The sequence below is a fragment of the Cricetulus griseus genome, chromosome 3, assembly GCF_003668045.3.
Source record: "Cricetulus griseus strain 17A/GY chromosome 3, alternate assembly CriGri-PICRH-1.0, whole genome shotgun sequence".
NCBI classification, from domain to species: Eukaryota; Metazoa; Chordata; class Mammalia; order Rodentia; family Cricetidae; genus Cricetulus; species Cricetulus griseus.
Genome location: NC_048596.1, coordinates 96,089,038 through 96,113,445, shown reverse-complemented (window position 1 = coordinate 96,113,445; position 24,408 = coordinate 96,089,038). Strand labels below are relative to the sequence as shown.

Here is a 24,408-nt window from a genome sequence, read left to right as displayed (position 1 = left end):
AGATTAAAAAAAAACATTTTGAGATGGAAGAGGTAGAAGGAATTTTTTGTATTATGATTTTAATTACAGGTGAGGAAGACATAATAGATATGCTACTAACTAGTATCAAGAACAAGGTGAGAATAAGATCATCAAGCTTATCTTTTCAATCAAATTTTGCCTAACATTAGTTTATTAAAAATTGAAAGTAGAAACAGCCTGTGGTTTTTTTTGTGTGTGTGTGTGTCTGTGTGTATGTACACAAACAGGCATACAGTCTCAATGAAACAGCTGGAAGTATGTGAAGAGGGAGTCAAAGATAAGAACATTCTATTTTTCTTAGCCCAATATCTAATCCTGTTTCCTGAGCAGTCACAGATCACATCACATCCCTGAAGTCCAGATTGTCAGGGAAATATATGTTGCTCAAAACACATACTTTTTCTGATATATGAAAACAAATTACAAATACCTACTGAAAATGATATATACTTATATGTTCATATAACATAAATTTATATTATCCTATATAGAAGAAATCAGTTTTAAGTCTGCATTTTCATTTATGAAATGTGATTCCTGAATTATTATCAATTATAATGAGACCATAGCTAATTTTGCCTTGTGTCCTTAGATCATAAATCAGCTTTTAAATAATGATCTCATATGCAGCTTCTTTACATTTTGCCTCAATAACTTATGCATATTCATAAAACATTTACGGTTTTGTTTGTAATCACCATTAATTTTCTCCTTCTACTCACTATCCCATTTCAAATAGGTGTCTGAATGACTTTGTGATAAAAAATTTCCCAATATTTTAATCAAAATCTCTTCATTTTCTTGGTAATATTCTCATAGTTTCTGTTGCTAAAGAAGCTCATGTAGAAATATTTATTCCTTCTCATCAACTACTGGAGTATTTTGTATTCTGTAATACTGAAGAAATTCAGTTTATACTTGCATATGTATTAATGAGCTAATTACTATGAACAATACATTATTTTCATGCAGTTTTAACACTAGCTTCTCATTTCTTTCCAATAAAAAGCATTTTCAAAATTCTATTCAGAATTATTCTCCTTATTCAATGATTTTATTTATCTAAGTTTAATCACAGAGAGAGTGGAATTAAAATTATATATAATTTTATATTCATAAAGTGATTGCTGAAAAACATTTGAAAGACACAAGAGTAGATTTGGTGAGTTGTAATTTTTTGCCAAAGACAGAGAATTAGCACATTTTGAAAAGAAGAGAAATTTAAACAATATTTGAGTTAGAAAAGCTCAATAGTGTTAGAGATTATTTTGACTGTCAACTGGTAGCAATTAAATGAGTAAAATAAAATAAGTAACACTAAACTCCTCTACAAAATTGATATCCCTGTTGCTTTTCTGGGTATGAAACACATTAGTATAATAAGTGTGTTTGAACATGTGTAAACAGAGATTATACAGTGTTCTAGTTGTGGGACTTTCTTAGGTTATGGTTCTATGTTGTTTCATTGTCCTCTCTGTATTTTATACTCCTGCTTGGCTCTAAGATCTGTGAGTACTTACATCATCATCTGATTACAAGACGGACTTTGTCACAGTGACCCATAACATTGTCAGGAAAGTATACCAAGTTTGGAGACAGATACGGAATCAGTCACATTTGCTTCTTTGAGACCAGCTGGGGTGACTCCAGAAACTCATAGAATCAATGAAATTAGACCATCAGTTTTCCAAGTATACAGTGTCTAGAAGATGAGCATAAGGTCATATTCTTATCTAAAATCAGCACTGGATGTACAGAAAGAATACAGGAAAACAGCATTCTTATAAAACTAAGTCAATGCCTAATGAGTTAAAGCTACTTGGTCATACTTCCATATTTATAAGATTATGAGAGGAAATGTGAGTGTATCCCTCCTCCTCCACATTCATCAGTTTTCTCTGATTAGGTGTCAAGATCAGTGGTGAGTAGAGCATTTATCAGCCTCATGGGATACGGCAACTTGTCATATCTGAAGCCAAGGACAGTGATTCTGATTGGCATCCCCGGACTGGAGCATGTTCAGTTTTGGATTGGATTTCCCTTCTTTGTTGTATGCCTTGTGGCTTTGCTGGGGAATCTCTTCTTGCTAATCATCATCCCCACAGAACGCACTCTGCACCAACCCATGTATATTTTTCTGGCAGTACTGGCAGCTACTGACCTTGGTCTCTGCTTTGCCATTGCTCCTAAGATGTTGGCCATTTTCTGGTTTAGTTCATGCTCAATGACTTTTGATGCTTGTCTCACCCAGCTCTTTTTCATCCATTCCTTGCAAGGAATGGAATCTGGCATCCTGCTGGCTATGGCCTTTGACAGATATGTTGCCATCTGTGATCCTCTGAGACACACATCCATCCTTACACCTTTATTTCTACTTCGAGTGGTTCTGATGGTTGCAGTTCGAGCAACTGTACTGGTTGGGATTTTACCTGTTCTCCTTAAGCGACTGCAATGGTTCCACTCTGTTGTAATTGTCCATTCTTACTGTGAGCATATGGCTGTAGTCAAGCTGGCAGCAGAAGATGTCCATATTAATAAATCATATGGGCTTTTTGTGGCTTTTGCAATTCTAGGTTTTGACATGATATTTGTTTTCATCTCCTATATTTTGATTTTCCGAGCTGTTTTTCATCTTCCTCAGAAAGAGGCACGAACCAAAGCAGTCAACACATGTACAGCTCATATTGTTGTCTTCCTGGAATTTTATATCCTTGCCTTTTTTTCCTTTTTCAGTCACCGTTTTGGTCATGTATCCCCGTATGTCCACATATTATTGTCTACCATCTATCTGCTTCTGCCCCCTGCCCTTAACCCCATTGTCTATGGTGTGAAGACCAAGGAGATCCGCAAACGGGTTGTGCAAATTTTTGTTCTGAAATCTAATACTCAGTAGAGATCCTTAAAGTATTGTGTTAGAGGAAAACTTGAGTTTCCTGTTAAAGATGCTTATACTATTTATGTCTATTTTTATGAATTTTTTCCAATGTAGTGATCATCCATGAGGAGTCTGTATTTCCAAGATAAAATCAGTCTGAACATGGGATAAACACATATGAAAAATATAAATGTGTCTCACATAATCTCATGACCCCTTATCTATATTTTTCTTCTCCATTTTATTTTCTTTCTTTCTTGCATTCTTATACCTAATTTTTTTTTTCTCCTCAACAAGATGTCTATTGTGTTTTCTGTAATACAAAAGGTAGGTTTTTTTTCCCCTGACAGTATACAGTGACAAAGACATGTTCTATGATTCTACAGTCATGATAAAAATATTGACCAAAATTTATGTAATGTTATTCAAGGTAAGAGATGTTTCAAACAATATTTCTGGCTTCGCATGGAGAAGCTACTAATAGAGACTATAAAAAGAATCATGCAAGACTTCATGGAGGACATCATGTTAAATGTGAGATTTGAATGTCTAACTTGACTTCAGTTGATGGTTTTTTAACAATATCATTAATTTAGTTTTAAAATTAATGTCATTAGTCTGAACCTTTATAGGTGTGTGTGATGCAGACTTCATTGAGAATTCATATCATGAAAAGCAGCCTCATCACTTTAAAAAAAATAATGCATTTAATTTGGCTTTCAGTTTCAGAGGGTTAAAGTACACAATGGCAGAACAAAGTCAATGAGGTAAGAATAGCTGAGAGGTCACATATTAACGCACACTAGTAGAAGACAGACAGCACACAAAATTGTGTCTTTTGACACAAAGCCAACACTCAATGGCATACTTCATCTAGCAAGGTCATACCTCCTAATACTCTCCCAGAAGCTATTAAGTGTTGATTAGGTATCTGAACATATGAGCTTATTGGGGCTGTTCTCAATTCAACCACCACAGTCATGTTGATGGGATTATTCACCCATGAAGACATCTAAAGGTATGAGAGGCTAGGACCAGCCAGTGGGAATGTCTACCATACCTGTTGACGAAGAGTTAATTACAATTGTCTCTGCCCACAAACTATACCTTGTGGTGGTTGGGCAAGTACCACAAAAAAAAAAAAAAAAAAAAGAAAGAAAGCAAGAGAGAAAGAAAGAATGATAAATATCCATACCATCTGTTACATGGTTTTATGTACATGCAAAATATGCATTACACATGAGTATGCATTTAAATAAAATATGCATTAAAAATACAACTGCCTTTACCCACTGAGCCAATTCAACAGCCTAAGGACTAATACTGTTTTCAATGGCAAATTGTCGGTGTCACTTTGAAACTCAAATAAACTTACTTTTCATCAAAAATTAATTGGGAGATGATATGAAGAATTTCAAACCTATACTACTAAAATGAACAAGTATCATTATGAATATGCCATTATATTTTCTCCTATTCTTATCTCTATGAATCAAAAGCTCTTAGAAGCAAATGAAGAAAATGGAGCCTGACATTTACCTTTGTCTCTCTGGACTCCTTGTCAGCCATCATCCTCCAGGGACTCTATGGATTGTAAGCATATGTACCATCTTGGCTTGTACCACATGAGTACAAAAAATATTAACTCACTAACCTCTCCATTTGTTGTACTGATTTTCTTCTCTTTTTCATGATTAAGTTAAGGACATAGTATATTTACAGAAGGAGACAAAGAGAAAATTTTACTTGAAAATGTTTTCAACCTAAAACTGGATCACTGACATAAAGATATTCTACCAAAAGCAAACCACAGCAGAAATTTTAGTGTCAATGTATATTTTCCAAGAAAAAAAATATAAGAGGGAGTGTAGATTTTCACAACTTTCTTTTACTGAGGGCATTTGAAATAGTATAAGAAATAGAACTCCCAATTGCCTTGGAGGGATGCTGGGGCCCATAAAGATGGCTCCTCTTCATCTTGCTTCAAGGTCAGAGAGTTCAAAACTGTCCTTAGTAAGTCAAAAGACCTAAAGGTCTAAGGCTAGGCTACTGCAGGATGTTTTGGTCTTGGTAGGGGATGCCTTATCTAAATAACAACAGACTTGGAATCAGGTGTGTTTACTCTTGACCCTCAAGGCCAACTAAGGGATAACAGGTATGGTTACCAATTACTTGGAGGATAAAGGGAAGAAAGACTGTTTGCTCCTTATACATGATAACAGAAGTCTTTTGCCATGTCCCCCTCTTGGTTGGGGTACTCAAGAATGTTGAAGAATAAACTTGGGGCATTCAGTAGCCCTGGATTGCCCTCCTGACTCTATCCTGTGTCTCGGTCTCCTTCTTAGGGTCTTTACCTGCCCTTGCTCAATTCACACTCCCCCTCTCAGGTATCAGGTAAGTCTGGTGGATCCAACCTAAGCCCCACAAAGACAGTATGACAGATTAGCCCTGCAACATGGGGCTACTACAGATGACTCCCACAGATGGCAGCTCAATATGGGTCTACTATAGGTACCTGAGACAGGGAGCACAGAACTGCCAGTCATTTGTCCAGTCACCCATATACCTCTTTGTGGATAGGTGGATAGTAACATTTAAAATTCATTTACAGTTCTCCCTGGACATTGTATTTATTCATGAGAAAACTGTAATCTTCAAATCATCAAAGGGTCTTATAGTAGTCATTGAAAGGTTCAGGCATTGTGCTGTCCTGCCCTGTTACCTAGCACAATCCACTTAGGCAGTACCCTGGTCATCCCAGGGTTCCATGGGAACTGAGTCTGCACGCAGGTGTAGAGGACCCCTTTAAAAGACAGACCCCAGCACACTTACTCTCTCTTCTTTTACTCTTCACCTATGTTCTCTTCACTTACTGTCTCTCTTCTCTCTTACTCTCTGCCATGCTCTGTTCTTCCATTTGTCTCCTCTGCCCCTCTAGCTGTCCCACCCTATAATAAACTGGTTAATGTACGCTATAGTTCGTGTCCATCTCGTGATTTCTAATTTAAGCAAGAGAATACTAGTCATAAAATGCCATTGAGGTGAACATGGACTCTCTTCAGGCAAATTCTGGAGTAGCCAGAGAACATATGAGTAGTCTTTAATACTGAACCTAAAATGTTTTAGGTGGGAGAAACAAACTATATAAGTAGGATAAATATTATTTTTCCAAGTTCCCTCATGTCACATAGCAGATGATAGGATAAGGAAAACTGATGGGTACATCACATATTCATGTACTAAGAAATCAATGAATTTGTAGAAAGAAAACTAAAACTTTAGATATTTAGAAAAGTAATAAAATTTCCACCTTTCAACATACATTCTGCAAATCACCATGTTCTGTGGAAATTTGCATTTTATGGCAGTGTTTACATCTCTTACTCATTATTTTTCTTGTTTTACTGAAATATAAGGAACCCTTAGTTTCCTATAGAGACGTGTTGTAATGAAATGCATGATCTTTAACAATTAATATTTTAGTTTTAATTTGTATAAATTGTGAAACCAGATATATGGTGAGGAAAATTTAAATGAAAAAAGCAGCTTTTTAAAGCCAAGGTTTCTTTCCATTTAATTCCTTTTTAAATTTTTTATAGTTTCATACATTCATATAATAAATAGTAGTCATTTTAAACCTCTTTTCTTCTTGATCCCCCTTGATTTCCCTCTGAAACCCTTCTTCCCATCCAGTCCTCCAACTTTGACATCTTCTTTTTGTGTCAGTCACTGAACTTATTATAGTTTCTCATCTGAGCATGTTTTGGGTGTTATTCACAGAAGCAAGAACAATTTATTAGTGGTTATACCACTGAAGAAAATGACACTTCCCAAAACTGTCCCTTTTGCAACTATGGCTGCTTTATAGGAAGAAAACTAGTTTTGTTTTTTGTTTTTTTTTTTCTGTCTTGTGATCAAAGTATGTGATTCCTTAATCAAGTGATCTTATCATAATGTTCTGATCAGAAAGCAAGATCAATAGCATAAACAGATTTGGGGGCCTCAGATGTCTTCCTGATCAACAATTTATACGAAGGTATCCATAGTTGAGGCTACAGTTATTGTTTAATAATCCTTGGGTTCTGGAAGACACACTATCCATGTGTAGGGGGTGCCTTCATTCAATGCTTTCAGAAGCCATGGACTATATTTTAACTCCTCTTTTATCACTGAGTAAAATCTCATTGTTTACAGCTAACATATTTTCATTGTCTTCTAATCTATCAATAGGCATCTGAACTAGTTCCCTTTCCTAGCTCTTGTGAACATATCTGTATATAACACAGATGTGTGGATGTCTCTATTATAGAGTATATGTAATGTTTTAGGTATACATCCTAGAATAATATATCTGAGTTTTGCTGCCCTATTTTTTTTGTTTTTTGTTTTTGATTTCTGAATAATTGAAGTTAAAGTTAAAGCCCATTTTCATTCTTGTTTGTTTGTTTTGTGACAGGCTTTCTCTGTGGTTTTGGAGGCTGTCCTGGAACTAGCTCTTGTAGACCAGGCAGATCTTGAACTCACAGAGATCCACCTGTTTCTGCCTCCAGAGTGCTGGGATTAAATAAAGCCCATTTTCTTATATGGAAATGCCTATATCTCAAATCATTTTATTGTATACCTCATATGATCATTTTATTACTCTATAAAGGTGTTTGAGCAGAGAAAGAAAGCTCATTTCTTATTTATAAGTTTAAGAATATGTTTATACATCTATTTTCATTACAATTGTCTTCTATAATATATGATTGTGTGTTGGTGAAGAGAAAGAAAAATGAACATCAAAGGACAAAATTAAACCAGCACTTTGTTAATGATACACATTTCAGTTGTACTCTTACATATTTTGGATCATGTTTTCAGTTCATGTGATCCTATTTGATTAATAAAAAATAAAATTTACGATAAATACTCCCATTTTATTAATATAAGCAAGCACTTGGGATTTTCATGCATCAATATGGAAAGGACATGCCCTAGTTAACATTCTCACTCTGATAGAGTTCTCTTGAATCAGTAGTTTCTTTTGACGCTCAAGAAAACCCTAACTTGCAGAAATTATTTTGACTTCTTGCTGTACATAGCACCCAACTCCATGCTGCCATGTCTTCTTTTCATCAAAAGTACCAGTTCAATCTCTGTGACAGCTGAGAACCTGAAACACCCACTCCCGCATCTGTTTGGTTCGTGCTGCATATATTAAGGGGTTGACCATGGGAGGCACCAGGAAATATAAATTGTCTATTATAATCTGTAAACAGGGAGCCATATGGTACCCTAAAATCTGAGATAAGACAGAAAAGACAACTGGTGAGTAAAACAGACCAATGACACAAAGATGAGAACCACATGTGCTGAGAACTTTGCTCCGGGCTTGCCAAGATGGAATATGAAAGACAGCATGAAGGATCAGTACATATGACAGAATGACAAAAACTAGATCAACACCCTGGTCCATCTGGCTATAATCTACCACTCCATCACTTTCTACAGCCATGTAATCCATCGTGGCTGGATAACATTTTGCATAAGTACTGGACATGTTAAAAAAAAAATCACGCAGCTGCTTCTGGTTTTCTGGCTTCTTCAACTATTCAGTGCCTTCCCAACCAGCAGACCCAGAAAACTTTTCACTGATGGACTTGATCAACAATTTGGCAGATCCAGGTCCTTTGTCAGCATCCATGGCCTCATCATCTACTTTTGGCTTCTCAAAGTAGCTGTGCCTTTTCTTTTCTTCCTCTTGCTCCCACTCCCGATCTGATTCCCGCTACAGGTCTCTGTCTCGTTCCAGATCTTGTTCACGTTCCCGGTATCTCTCCTGTTCCTTGTCCCGAGGTCTTTTGGTTGTTGAAGGAACATAATCTCCAATGTCTTCAAAAGTGTTCACGTCTGCCTCAAGAGGTTTCTTTTCTTTCAGTTTCCCTTTATCCTTCTTGAGCTTCTTGTTTCGGGTACCCTGCTTCAGCTATGACAAAATCTGGGTGAGACTGCTGATAACGATGTCATTTGTAGTTATTGTAGTCTGAGCCTCCACTGTGGGCCAATCAGCCTTTCTGAGGATAAGAGCGGTGGGGATATCCGTGTCTGCATACTCATCATCCAGGTCTACCACATATGCCATAAGGCCTGGTAAGAACAACTCATTTCTCTCATATGATTTACTCTTGAAAAGCATTTGATACATATTTCTGCCAAGTCGTGATTTAAATTCAATTTTGTTTTCAGGATCCTCATCTTTCTTGGGTTCCTTTGGGGGCTTTTCCATGAGTACTTCGTCCTTTTCGTTGCTGGCAATCTCAGCAGCAACATTTTGAAGCAAAGCAAAATCCAAGCCTTTCACCAAATGGGTGTGTTCCATATCACCACCCAAAAATTTGGACTCCTGAATCAACTGTCTCCTCTTCTCTGCAGCTGATTTATCCCACTCAGCAGTGGGGCCCACAGCCTGAGAGTTAGCTGTGGTAATGATCAGCTCAGTTTCCTCATATAATACTTATTCATGCCATCTCTCCATTCCTTGGGATGACCCCGGTATTACTCTTTCTCAATTCCTTGTTGTCATAGCTTGGCATAATAATTTTCTTTTTCCTCATTAGTGCAGCTGGGTCTTTGTACTCGTTGTACTCTCTTGGCATCACATGGTGACATGAAATAGAAGGTGGTGCAAATGTAGGTACAACTCTTGGGGTCATGAGAAGTTTCCTGAAGTCTTCATTGGTAAGTTTTGATTGGTAAAGGAATGAAGATCATCCACATCGTGGCCATCTGGGGCCAAAGGGTTAGAAAAGGGCTCACTATCTCACTCTGGCATTTTTGCCTGGGTCTCTCAAAGTTGGCAACAGTGAAATCTCCTCTACCAAGAACCATATTTTTGTTTCATTGATTCTTTGCATCTTATTCTTTGTTTCTCCTTTATTGTTTTCAGCTCTCAATTTGATTATTTCCTGGAGTGGACTACTCCTGGGTGAGTTTGATTCTCTTGGGTGAGTGTCCTTTTTGTTGTAGAGCTTTCAGGTGTTCTGTTAATTCTCTAGTGTGGCTATTGTCCAGTTTCTTCATGTGGACACTTAGTGCTATGAACTTTCCTCTTAGCACTGCTTTCAAAGTGTCCCATAGCTTTGGGTATGTTGTACCTTCATTTTCATTGAATTCTTGGAAGTCTTTGATTTTTTTCATTATTTCTCCCTTCACCCAGGAATGATGCAATTGAGCATTGTTCAATTACCATGAGTTTGTGGGATTTCTGCAATTTGTGTTGTTGTTGAATTCTAACTTTAAAGCATGGTGGTCTGATAACATACAGGGGATTATTCCAATTCTTTTGTAGCTGTTGAGGTTTGCTTTATTGCCCAGGATGTGGTTCATTTTTAGAGAAGGTTCCGTGTGGTGCTGAGAAGAAGATATGTTCTTTTGTGTTTGATAGATGTCCGTTAAACCCAAATGGAATGTTCTATAGATGTCCGTTAAACCCAAATGGGTCATAACTTCTGTTAGTTCTTTTGTTTCTTTGTTAAGTTTCTGTATAGTAGTCCTGTCTAGTGGTGAGAGTGGGGTGTTGAAGTCTCAGAGCAAGATAAAAGATATCATAATAGAGGGAGCCATTATAGGTTTAAAGAGAAATCTGGCACTAGGGAGATTTACAGAGATCTTCAAGGATAACACCAACTGGCAACCTAAGCAATAGTGGAGAGGCTACGTAAATACCCTTCCTCGATAATGAGATTGATAACTACTTTATATGCCCTCCTAGCTGATGGAAGCAGAGGCTGATACCCACAGATAAACTCTGAACTGAACTCCTGGAACCTAGTTGCAGAGAGGGAAGAGTGATGAGCAATGGGGTCAAGACCTGGCTGGTGAAACCCACAGACACAGATGGGCTGAACAAGGGGGAGCTCAGGGACCCCAGACTGATGGCTGAGAGGCCAGCATGGTACTAATCCAGACCCCTGAATGTGGGTGTCAGTGAGGAGGCCTTGGCAATCCATAGGGCCTCTGGTAGTAGACCAGTATTTATCACTGGCACACAAATGGACTTTGGGAGCCCATTCTACATGGAAGGATGCTCTCTCAGTCTGGCACATGGGGGAGGGCCTAGGCCCTGCCTGGGATAATATGACAGACTTTGGAGTTCCCCCAGGGAAGGCCTGGGGAGCACAGGGGGCATGGGTTGGGGACTTGGGAGTTGGAGTGGGGGGGATTGGGGAGGGAGAAGGATCTGGGATTGACATGTGAAGGAAGCTTGCTACTAATTTAAAAAATAATAAAAAGTAAAAAAAATATTTATTTTATTTTTGTTATTTTTAAAGACTATTTTTCCTTTAAAAATATTGATATATTTTAGATGCGTAAGTCATAAATTTGGAAGAATAGTATGTTTTATGTGAGATTTTACTCTTTTAAATATGATAAAATTAGTTTTGCAAAGATATATGTTTACTAAATTAGTACATTAAGTTTTTTTGTTTGTTTTGTTGTTTTGGGGACAGGGTTTTTCTGTGTAACAGTTCTGGCTGTCCTGGAACTCTCTTTGTAGACCAGCCAGGCCTTGAACTCACTGAGAGCTGCCTGCCTCTGCCTCCCAAGTGCTGGGATGTAAGGTGTGTGCTAATTTCTTTATAAAAATCAAGTTGCATGTAACTCTGTATTTCTTCCTGATTTTTCTAGTCTCCTTGTTCATTGTGCAGGTAAAGGAGAATGCTTGTAGTGGGCGCCAAGTGAAGGAGAAGGCTTGTAGATCAAGATACTTTTATTCAGATAAATACCAGCCAAACACAAGCCAGAGCTGCCCAGGGGCAGCAAGGCGGGGAGGCCAGAGAGAAGGGGCCGCTAAAGAGTTTATGTTTTGGCTTTTATGAATGTTGAAATTTTTAAATATAATTTTAATTGTTGTTGTTTAATATAGAGTACAAATACTTATACATTACTAATTTATATGTTAAATGATTGGCTAAAAATTTTGTTTGTTATTTTCAGTCCTTTGCCCTAAATTGGTTTTATTTTTATTATGGGAAATGAGATCATGGTATCTGGAAAATTTGAATAATACCTATTTTTTTCTTATATTACATTTTGATATCATGGTCAAAAAGAAAAAAAAACAAGCAAATGGACAAGAAACAAATGGAAATAGCTTATAAAATTATGCAAATGCATCCTTTTCATTAAGGCAGAATGTGGACGAGAACAGGGTGTTCTCAAAGACAGAGCATCCTTCTGTATTCCAGCTTGTACTTAAGATCCTTCAACTCACAGTCCTGATAATTGTCCTCATTTCTTTCTTCCCTTCATCATCTGTACCTTTTTCTCCTACCCACCTCCTTATCTTCTTCCTATCCTCCCCTTCTAATTCCTCATCCCCTCATCCTCATTTACCTTCAGCTACAAATTTTCTATTAAAGGTTTATTTCTTATTCCTCTTTTTCAGTACTGTGGAAGGAGCCAAGAGTCTTGTGGATGGTTGGCAAATATTTTAACATTGAGTTCTATCCGTGGCTCAAATTTATTAATAATTTATTTAATATTCATGCATGCAAATAATTTGCTTGGATCCAGTCCAACCTGTATCTCCCCTCCAATTCTTACCATATACCATATTTTTTCTCCGATTTTCATCTTCTCTCCCTTTTTTCTCTTACTCATTTTTAAATTTAATGCTCACTGAAATCATTTAGTGTTGCCTTTGTGTGTAGATTTTATTCTGTGACATATTCTCACTAAATTGCTCAGCCTGGACTTCAACTCACTATGGAGCCCAGGAGACCTTGAAAGTGGAACCCTCTTGCCTCACTGTCATGCAGAGCTGAGATTACATCCTTGTGCCACCAGGATTGTTTTTTTTTTTTTTCTTGGTGTGTTAAGCATGAAGAAACTCAAAAACGTATATTGACAGAATTGATAAAATTCATATTCTTGATTTATTCTAGATCCTATAAATCACATTTCCAGTATTTCAACATTTAGTATAACACTAGCTTAGGTTTTGCTCATATCCAGATTGAATCAAAAGTTTTCAAAATGATCAAAAATGGAAAACAAATTTTTTGGTGGTCCTGGAGCCGAATGCAACCTAGGCACGCAATTCTGCAGAGTAAACCTTGGCATAGACGCTTAATTTAGCTTCATACTATTCTTCCACTACAATAACCATTAATTTTTGCATTAATTCTGATTTTTTTTTCATTTTTTGGGACAGGGTTTCTCTGTATAGCTTTGGAGCCTATCCTGGCAGTCGCTCTGGAGACCAGTTTGGCTCGAACTCACAGAGATCCACCTGCCTCTGCCTCCTGGGTGCTGCCATTAAAGGCTTGGGCCACCAACACCCGGCCCCATTTTGCATTAATTCTTTATGTCACAAATATCAAAACGGAAAAACACTAGTAACTAATTTATCATTGGTTCACTAAAAGGCAGGTGTGAGAACATTCTTGTTTTAGCAAATAAAGAAATAGGCCACACCTAAAGATCAGGGACTCTGAATGATAGAGTTGTAATCTCCTCCCATTCTAATTGCCCCTCTTTTTAGTCTAGTCTTTTGGGGGTTTCTCATAAATATGCTAATCCTGAGGTAACTTGAAAGTGTTAAAAAGGAATTAACTATTAAGAGTTTATTTGGTAAGTCATCATGTGTACTAATCATGTATTTTCTTAATTCTTTTAAGAAATACTGAGGAACAATTATAGACACTCTCCCAATAGTCCAAGAAGGATATCCTGTATCAATAAGACTGCTTCACAACCCTCTGCCATCCTTCTCCTGGGCATTCCTGGTCTGGAAGCTTTCCATATCTGGATAGCCCTCCCCTTCTTTGTTGTTTACCTGATAGCACTTGTAGGGAATTTCACAATCCTTTGTGTGATCAAGAGTGAGCAGAGCCTTCATCAGCCCATGTTCTACTTCCTTGCACTCCTCTCTCGAATTGATCTTGTCCTCTCCACCTCTACCATTCCCAAGATGCTGAGTATCTTCTGGTTCAACCTTACAGAGATAAGCTTTGATGGCTGATTCATCCAAATGTTCTTCATCCATACCTACACAGGCATGGAATCTGTTGTACTCCTGGCAATGGCTATTGACCATTTTGTTACCATCTGTTACCCACTTAGATATTCCTCTATTCTCACCAATAAGGTGGTAGCTATCATGGTTTCTGTTGTAGTAGGGAGGCCTGTCCTTCTTGTCATTTCTTTCTGCCCACTCCTTAAGTGACTGCCCTTTTGTGGACACTACATTATTCCTCATATCTACTGTGGGGGAATAACTCGTCTAGCCTGTGCCAGTATAAGGATAAACATCATCTATGGCTTATTTACCATTGCTGCTCTGATCTTTGATCTAATTCTCATTGGTCTCTCCTATATTTGGATCCTAAAGGCTGTTTTTCACCTGCCTTCTAGGGATGCCAGAAACAAAGTCCTTAGTACATGTGGTTCCCATGTCTGTGTCATCTTGGTCTTTTATACACCAGCATTTTTCTCTTTTATGATCGATAGATTTGGTAGAAATATTCCTCGTTACATTCACATCCTCTTGGCCAATCTCTATGTGGTTGTCCCTCCTAGTTTAAATACAGTTATTTATGGATTGAGGATGAAACAAATTAGGGAGGGTGTCATGAAAATATTTGCAAAGAAGGAGTAACTCGAATATCAGAGGTTCATGTACACTGTCAGGCTGCTTCTCAGCATGTTTCTTTCTCAGTGTTCTTCAACTGACAACTTGATCAAGGGCTATTCATACACTTCAGTCATAAACATGGAGTCTTCACTCAATGTTTATCTTACAAAATGTCTTCTATTTTGACTTTAAATTTTATTGGATGTTTTGAAATTGAGAGTTAGAGAACATAAAGGAATGAAGTCCAAGTACAAGGTGTAAAAGATTCTATAATACATGTAAAATGGGATTTACTACACAGTTTTTAAAAGACAAAAATCCTGATGGTACACATATCTTAAGAACTGGATTAATTAATTAATTCTTTGAGCAAAACAATTTAAGTATCCACTTCTCCTCCAGTATTTCCATTATTTATATGATTCCACTTAATTTAATGTAGTTATTGCAGCCTTCATGATACTTAACCTTCATATCTCCCTGAGTCACCTTTGTTTTCTGCTATAGGTGTTGGTATAGTAACAAAAATAGAAAAGCATTTTATAGCAAAATTAAACAAGACAACAAAGCACTTCATAAACTTCAAAGAATTTAAAAACTTTGACAAAGTTGACAAATTTTGAAGTTAATATGACCTAAGTAGCATTTATCTTACAAATGTAAAGGAATATCATTGAATTTTAAATCCAATGGATGTATCTTGCTATGTGACCAAAAAGATTGTTGGAAAATCATTAGGTTCACTCTGATTACAAATTCCTCATAAAAATTTTAGAGAACACAGAAGAAATCGGGTGATTACCCCAACTGGACGAGAGGCACTGCAGTGTCTGGAGGTTTTATTCACATTTCTCATGGGTCCCGACTTGTGTAATTACCATCCTAATTTATTTTCAGAAAATTTTACAGTATTATGGAATATTTCTTCATATTCTATCCTTTCTGTTTCACTCATAACTTCACTGCATTGTAGGAATGTATTGCAAAAATATTGTTCATATACTTTCTTCTGAAAATCCAATCTATTTCTTTCATGAAGATTTCATGTTTTTGTAGTAATTCTTAGTCAGGTTAAACTATGATGTCAATAATGTGGACTGAGATAGCTGAATGTTAGAAGCATATTCTTGTAGTCCTACATACTCCGGAGGCTGAGGCAGAGAGAATCACAATTTCAAGTCTTCCCTGCATTCTAGAGTGAGTTCAGGCCAGAAGCTTGGGCTCTGAAGACCATGAATCACAATTATATATATAAAATTATGAGTTATATATACGTAACTATGGCTTAAGCGGTAGCTTAATGGTGGAGTATTTGTGCAATGTTTCCTTTGTTAGAAGAGATTTACTTATTTACACTCTTTATATGGATGTTCTGCTTGCATGCATGTATATATAACATGTATGCCTGTTGGATACCCTAGAACTGGGGTTATGGATGGTTGTAAGCCACCTTATGGGTACTGAGTCCAGATCTTCTGCAAGAACAACTGGTAGTCTTAGTCACTGAGCCATCTCTCCAGCCCCTACAACTTAAAACTCACCCATCAGAGACCTTTCTGACAGCCTTTCCCACAATTAATAGCTAATTAAGACTGTATAGATCTGTTGTTAATGGGCCAACTGTTTAAAAGTTATTTTTATTTATTGTATATACAATTAATAATGTTTTAATGAGCTTGTGCATTGATGAATTATTTCCATTTCACTCTAAACTGCTTCTCCTAATGCATCTAGAGTGGCACTATATATTATCATTCAATAACATAGTATTTGTATACTTGTACCTCCCTTCCCTTGTAAATGCAATCCTCCTACTTGTAATTCTACATTATAATTTTTACTCAATTAACACCCAAAATTGTTTTTAGGACCCACATGAAATCTAAGACAAAATGTCTCATTGGCAAAGTTCAATGATATGTAAAGTTTCATGGAGTGGTGGGAGCAAGAGATTGAGCTAGAATTGATGAAAAGGACTTTATGGGTGCCGTAAATTTCTGCATCATCTTTTGGGTGATGGTTCCTCTTAGTGTACATATCCTACATTGCATCAAGATTGTTAAACTTAGGTGAACACTTAGGTGATTAGGTTTACTTTAGTGCTATTGTGGAAGAGCTTTTATAAAAGGTAATACACTTAACTTACTGTGGAATCTCACACTTGTTAGTCTTGACTAAATACAAAATAATGGAATTATTGGAAGACAATGTAAATGTGTATTTGTTTGTTTGGAAACTTTAAGCAGAGAGAAAAATGAAAACATTAATGTGGCATTTGAAAAATAGAATATAAACATGAATTTTATGTCAATAATTTAGCTATCAAGGACAAGAGGAAATATTTTTAGAATACTTTTGTGCAAATGATAAAATTATGTTAACATTTATATTCAAGTATGAGAAATAAAAGAGACTAGATACAAAATATAGGAAAGATATGTAAGACCTGATATCAAACAATTAAATGAGGTAGAGGAACTAAAACAGAAGGTAAACCTGAATGAATAATAAAATCGTAGGTGAACTTCAAAGAACTGAAGAAAAAAAAAAGTAGAAGAAATTTGCCAACTGTCAGTTTGGTTACTTCTGTACAGACATAATTAAATTTTTGTGTATTTTGAGCCTTCCCAAATGATTTTGGAGCTGAATAGACTTCGGAATGTTGAACTATTGATCACAGACCCAAAAGTGATGATCCCACCCAAGGGTAGAAAGTGTCAGAAATCAAGTCATATTCTGAATGGAGTAAAGTTTCTGAGAATATACTTTGTGAAATCTTTGTTCAAGTGATTTAGCTTCATCATCATTTTGTTATTTGATATTATCTGAACTCTGACTGAGAAAAGTCAGGTTGTCTTTTTTTTATTTTTCTGTTTTGTAATCAGCGTGTTATTTGCGTCATTTGACAAATGAGTGACTTACTAAACTGAGGATTTTTGTTTTTAGTTTTAAATTGGAAACAAACTTCTTTTTCATGTCAATCCCAGTTCCCTCTCCCTCCCCACCTCCTCTGCACCTTATGAACCCCCATCCCATGCCCTTTCTGCTCCCAAGAGAGGGTGAGGCCTTCCATGGGGTAGTACAAAGTCTGTCATATCATTTGGAGCATTTGAAATGTGTACTAATAATTGACATTGAAATGCATGATGGTAAATGATAAATGCAACTTTCTACCTTGGGATTTGGGGAGATCCCTAATGAAATCTTGTGTGTGTGTGTGTGTGTGTGTGTGTGTGTGTGTGTGTGTGTGTGTGTGTGTGTGTGTATCTATATATTGTCTCTTTTTGGCAAAGGGGAACTGTTTGTGAAAAATTCAAGTAAAGTTATTTCAGAGCTTTGGGAGCATTGAAGAAAGATGCATTAGATTCAGGCATGGTTGCTGAGACTGACACCCCCAGCTCTTCAGAGGAGGAAGCAGAAGGAACATAAATTCAAGGTTTTCCTCAGTTACATGGAAAAGTAGAGGCCACCCTGGATAACTTGAGACTGCTTCAGGAAACAAATCAACTCACCAACCAACACAACAGGAAAGATGATGAACTGGTGTTAGTAGGCTTCTTTTGATCTTGACCAGCATTTAGCTCATTTGCCTCTAAGTGCACAATTATAAGTAGAAATTGACTAAAAGCCTATTTAGACTCTTTTTTTTTATAACGCGGAAAGCTTGTTTCTTTGGCCATTTTGTTTTATGCTGCATAGGGTTAAGAGGATTAAAAAAATAGCCATAGCAAGGGCAGAGGCACATTAAAAAATCGGTGTCCTTAAAAATGGGACAATGACAAATTTTCTGATGCTTCTATAGGGAACTTATAAATCCTTTGTGTTTAAAAAGTAGATTTATTTGTATTTGAAAGTAAAATTATGGGTTCTGTTTTATTGTGGGAGTTGAGTTCTCTTTGGCACTTCAGAATTTGATTACCTGTGCCTAACACACCAATTCACACAGGCACATATGTACCAGTGGAAATCACTATAAAATGAGCTCAACAGAACTGACATTCATTAAATAGTTGGCTGAATTTGATAGTAGGCACTGCTGGTGCATTTATAAGAGTAGTTCTTAGTCATCTACTTAACTCTAGATAGTGCCAGATAACACTGGATGGAAAAGATATTTATCTTTGTTAGCTACATACTAAGAAATCTCTATTGCTTATGTTTACTTGACCTTACTTTTACAGTTCTCAGAATCACCATGTTATATGATGTATGACAAGATAGTTCCTAATTCTTTTGCCAAGGAGACTACTTTCATTTAAAAATATCAGTGAACTTTTAATGTGGGTGTTCCAGGTCTGACGATTTGCTTTGGGAAACAAAGGTAGGATTCAGGAGAATGAAATCTCTCTTGTGGAGTTAGAATGACAAGGATGTTCTTAACTCATGTTGTAGTAGAAAGTACAATGGCTCTTCTATCAACATCTAACTGTGATGGACCTTTGCACTGATGCAACCAACATAAGCCAGTCCATGCTTCAGCCCTTCAGGTATGTTTTTCTCTGTACAGATTTTAAAGTGGGAATAATGAAAGTTTGTTTTAGTAAAAACATAATTAAAAAGTTTCAAGCACACTTTGTTCAGGTGTATTTTCCATGTTTTATTTGTTTTCATTCCTTTTTCATAAACTAGCAGTGATTTAAATTAATGCATCTTTTAAATTTTTCTTTTACTTCTTGTGTATAATTACATCATTTCTCCATTTTCTTTTCTCCTCTGAACCCACTCCATAATTCCTTTTTAAATCCGCACATGCATATTATACAGACTAAAAAGATTGTGTTTATGTATTTAAGAATAATGTACCTTGTAGTTATGTTTTCACAGATAATTACACAATACACTGTTCTGCTTATGGTCCCAAAGTAGATAATGACAAATTCCTTGTCTATGGTCAATAGGATTCCAATTAACTCTACACCTCTGTAATATTTTGGAAATGAAAGGGAGAATTTCAGGATAACCTGTTTATTCTCTGTGAAAAAGCTCGACAAGTGTTTATATTATGAAGGAACTATGATAAAGATGAACCAAGAATGTACCATAAACATTCAGCATCTGATCCAGTTGCCAAGCAAAATTTTCTTTTAAGGCACAGCACATCCCAGACTCCCTTAATCTTCTTACCTCTTTTGAGTAGCATTAACTATCACTCTGTTTTCCTTCAGTAGACATTGATTACATGTTTGTAATTGTGTTATTTCAGAATTGTAAGTTTCATCAGCTTGAAACACTGCTATATTTTACAAGAACTGGGTTTCTGGAAATTGAAGTACATGAGTAGCCTCCATTAAGTTTCTATAGGATTCTAAAACCCAGAAAGGATGAGTAAGCATTTTAATTTAATTAAGAAATTGGCACTGATAAATTATAGTGCATGGAATTCTAAAAAAGGAAAATAAGTAAAAGCATAAAATGCAAAATAATTAGCATACTGGCTAGGATGTTACTTTTGTATCCCAGCTGTAACCACACAATAACTGCTAGTGAGAAGTATCTGCATTGCACATCTCTATGTCTCTAGCACTTTCCTCTTTTTGGGACTTTTATTCATAACTATTACAAAGAATCTTTCATTTCTCTCCCCTTCTGTTCAATTTACTGTCAGGATTCCATAGACTAGTCTATTTTTAATAACAATGACAGGCTTTTAACAAACTTTCATATATTTAGTTTAAGAATTGTTCCAAATACTGATCTGTTGGAAAGACTATTTCACTAAATGTATGAGAAGAAAGGGGGTATTCTCAATGTATAGATGATGAAGCTTGAAACAGGTTTAAGCAATTTTGTAAATAGAAAGTGGGCATCATGCTAGTAGCCAGATCCCATTACTGATTAATTTTTCAAGCCCTTGTTTTAAACACTATTGAAAACAAGGCACATGATCTAATAAAGGTACTGTCATACAGTGGGAGAAGCATAAAACATTTTTTTTGCCTCTAAAATCTTAGGCAATTAATGAATGAAAAAAGAAGCTTCAATAGTTTCTGACACATCAAATCATAAGTGCCATTAACAGCATGTAGTTAATTCAGCATTTCTTCCACCCAGTTTGTCTCCAATACCATATACAAACAACAAAGGTAAATGATTTTCACATTGTTAACATAGCTGGTACTTGTGGCTCTTTTGACCATAGTCCATTCATTGGCGGTGTTTTGCAGTAAGAAACAGCAGCTCAGTGTTCCCCCATCCCGTATTTATGAGAGAATTTGTTCTACAGATTTTTTTTGTTCTCCCATAAATGCACATAATGTAAACATAAAGCCTGCAGTTAATTAATTGAGAGAGTCCATATAACTGCCATCCTGGTAGGAAAAGAAACTGTTCTCCACTGACTTTTCATAACATCTTCCCTTTTTTGTGTCCTGACATGAACAGATGAAAAAATCCTTCATGAATGATATTTATATACAGAAAGACTGGAGAAAATTCTAAATATTTTTAAATATACTGATCAATAAAACTGTTATTAAAAGGATTGAAAATATTTAAAACAATTAAATCCCCCCCAAATAAATGTGCATTATTTTCAAAAACCTTCAGGAAACTTTTGTCTTTGTTTTAAATTACATGTTTTGAACATATATTGTATTCTTTTTTCACATAATTCCAACAAGTATAAATCTTTTTTTCCATTCATTTATTTAGTTCATAAATAAACTCATGCACAATTATGATACAGAATACAGTATGTTCACAATGGCATGGCTAAATTAAACCAATTAACATGTTATATCACACATATTCATCATTTTTGTTTTGAGAACACTTAAACTATACAATCTCACAACTTTTAAAATATAGCATATTGTTATCAACCATATTTATCATGCTCTAAGTAGGCCTCAAGACTTCAGAGAGTCCATGCCTCTTGGCCAACTGCAGTTTTATATCCTTAAACCAATCGTTTCCCCATGTTAAAAATCCCACATTGAAGCCTAATAGCCACAATTCTGCCCTCAGTTCCCATAAGTTCATCATTTCTAGGTTACACATAAAATTGAAATTGTGTGACATTTGTCTTCCAGTGTGCCACTTATTTTTTGTCAAGCATATAACTTTACTACTTACTAAAGATGAAATCAAATTTGCATGCACAGGTGAGCACTCACTGAAACACCTTGGATTCATCACATATTTGAATATATAATTATATATATATATATATATATATATATAGAGAGAGAGAGAGAGAGAGAGAGCAATAATGGCAATATGTTATGCATCAATAGCAGCAACAGTTTTGCAGGTTCTGCAGTCCTTTGAACAAAATTGTAGAGACATCCAGCACACTCCATTTTAAAAAAACAAAAAACAAACAAAAACAAACAAACAAACAAACAAACAACAAAAAAGTAAAAAACAGAATCCCAGAAAACAGCACAGTTCTGTTACTCTTGTGGTACTTGGGACCATTTTTTTTTTAAATTAGTTTCTCAGTCATCATCTGGGAGGAAACCATTCTGAGCAACATCATTAAAAACAGCTCTGATAAAACATGGTCACTACTATGTATCATAAAGCAGGTCCACATATGAGTGAGTACATATCATGTTTGTCTTTTTGTGATTGGGTTACCTCACTCAGAATGGTTTCTTCTAGTTCCATCCATTTTCCTGCAAATTTCAAGATTCCATTGTTTTTTACTGCTGAGTAGTACTCCATTGTGTAAATGTACCACAATTTCTCTATCCATTCTTCGGTTGAGGGGCATCTAGGCTGCTTCCAGTTTCTGGCTATTACAAATAATGCTGCTATGAACATGGTTGAACATATGTCCTTGTTATATGAATGTGCTTCTTTTGGGTATATGCCTAGGAGTGGAATTGCTGGATCTTGTGGTAGATTCATTCCCATTTTCTTGAGGAGTCGCCATACTGATTTACACAGTGGCTGTACAAGTTGGCACTCCCACCAGCAGTGGAGGAGTATTCCTCTTTCTCTGCATCCTCTCCAGCATAAACTGTCATTGGTATTTTTGATTTTAGCCATTCTGACAGGAGTAAGATGGTATCTCAAAGTTGTTTTGATTTGCATTTCCCTGATAACTAAGGATGTTTAACACCTTCTCATGTGTCTTTCAGCCATTCTAGATTCTTCTATTGAGAATTGTGTATTTAGTTCTGTACCCCACTTTTTAATTGGGTTGTTTGGTGTTTGGGGAACTAGCTTCTTGAGTTCTTTGTATAATTTGGAGATCAGCTCTCTGTCAGATTTGGGGTTGGTGAATATCTTTTCCCAGTCTGTGGGCTGCCGTTTTGTATTGGTGACTGTCTCCTTTGCCTTACAGAAACTTCTCAGTTTCAGGAGGTCCCATTTATCAATTGTTGACCTCAGTGTCTGTGCTACTGGTGTAATGTTCAGGAACTCCTGTAGCGATTAATTCAAGGGTATTTCCCACTTTGTCTTCTAATAGGTTCAGTGTAGCTGGATTTATGTTCAGATCTTTGATCCATTTTGACTTAAGTTTTGTGCAAGATGATAGGCTTGGGTCTAACTGCAGTCTTCTACATGTCTGCAACCAGTTATGCCAGCACCAAGATGTTCTCTTTGTTCCATTGTATAAATTTGGATTGTTTGTCAAAAATCAGGTGTTCATAGGTGTGTGGGGTAATATCAGGGTTTTCAATTCTATTCCATTGGTCTACCAGTCTATTTTTGTGCCAATACCAAGCTGATTTCAGGACTATAGCTCTGTAATAGAGCTTGAAGTCAGGGATGGTGATGCCTCCAGAAGTTCCTTTATTGTATAGGGATGATTTGGCTATCCTGGGTCTTTTGTTTCTCCATATAAAGTTGAGAATTGTTCTTTCAAGGTCTGTGAAGAATTGTGTTGGGATTTTGATGGGGATTGCATTGAATCTGTAGATTGCTTTTGGCAAGATTGCCATTTTTACTATGTTGATCCTACAAGAGCATGGGAGATCTTTCCATTTTCTGGTATCTTCTTTAATTTCTTTCTTTAGAGACTCAAAATTCTTATGGTACAGGTCTTTCACTTTTTTTGGTTAGTGTTACTCCAAGGTATTTGTTGTTTGTGGCAATTGTAAAGGGTGATGCTTCTCTGATTTCTTTCTCCACCAATGTGTCATCCGTATATAGTAGGGCTACAGATTTTTTTTGAGTTAATCTTGTATCCTGCCAATTTGCTGAAGGTGTTTATCAGCTGTAGGAGATCCCTGGTTGAGGTTTTTGGGTCACTTATGTAGACTATCATATCATCTGCAAATAGTGAGAGTTTGACTTCTTCCTTTCCGTTTTGTATTCCTTTGATCTCCTTTTGTTGTCTTATTGCTCTAGCTAGAACTTCAAGGACAATATTGAACAGGTATGGAGAGAGTGGACAACCTTGTCTTGTACCTGATTTTAGAGGAATTGCATTGAGTTTCTCTCCATTTAATTTGATGTTGGCTGTTGGCTTGCTGTATATTGCTTTTATTATGTTGAGTTATGTTCCTGTTATCCCTGATTTCTCCAGGATTTATCATGAAGGGATGTTGGATTTTGTCAAAGGCTTTTTCGGCATCTAGTGAGATGATCATGTGATTTTTTTCCTCAGTCTGTTTATATGGTGGATTACATTGATGGATTTTCGTATGTTGAACCATCCTTGCATCCCTGGGATGAAGCCTACTTGATCAGGATGGATGATTTCTCTGATGTGTTCTTGGATTCGATTTGCCAGTATTTTATTGAGAATTTTTGTGTCAATGTTCATGAGGGATATTGGTCTGTAGTTTTCTTTCTTAGTTGTGTCTTTGTGTGGCTTTGGTATCAAAGTTATTGTGGCCTCATCAAAAGAGTTTAGTAATGACCCTTCTGCTTCTATTGTGTGGAATACTTTGAGGAGAATTGGTATTAGCTTTACTTTGAATTTCTGGTAGAATTC

The 24,408-nt window shown here is 36.3% G+C and overlaps 1 protein-coding gene and 2 pseudogenes across 1 annotated transcript; 2 read left to right on the top strand and 1 right to left on the bottom strand.

Annotated features, from left to right (window-relative positions):
- Positions 1-1,966: 1,966 nt before the first annotated feature.
- LOC100763143 (olfactory receptor 52A1) lies at positions 1,967-2,914 on the top strand. The gene has a single exon (XM_027408000.1). It carries the CDS (start codon positions 1,967-1,969, stop codon positions 2,912-2,914), a length of 948 nt encoding a protein of 315 aa, XP_027263801.1.
- Positions 2,915-8,027: 5,113 nt separating this feature from the next.
- LOC100767793 lies at positions 8,028-9,710 on the bottom strand (annotated as a pseudogene).
- Positions 9,711-11,243: 1,533 nt separating this feature from the next.
- Positions 11,244-14,540, top strand: LOC100768084 (annotated as a pseudogene).
- Positions 14,541-24,408: the final 9,868 nt, after the last annotated feature.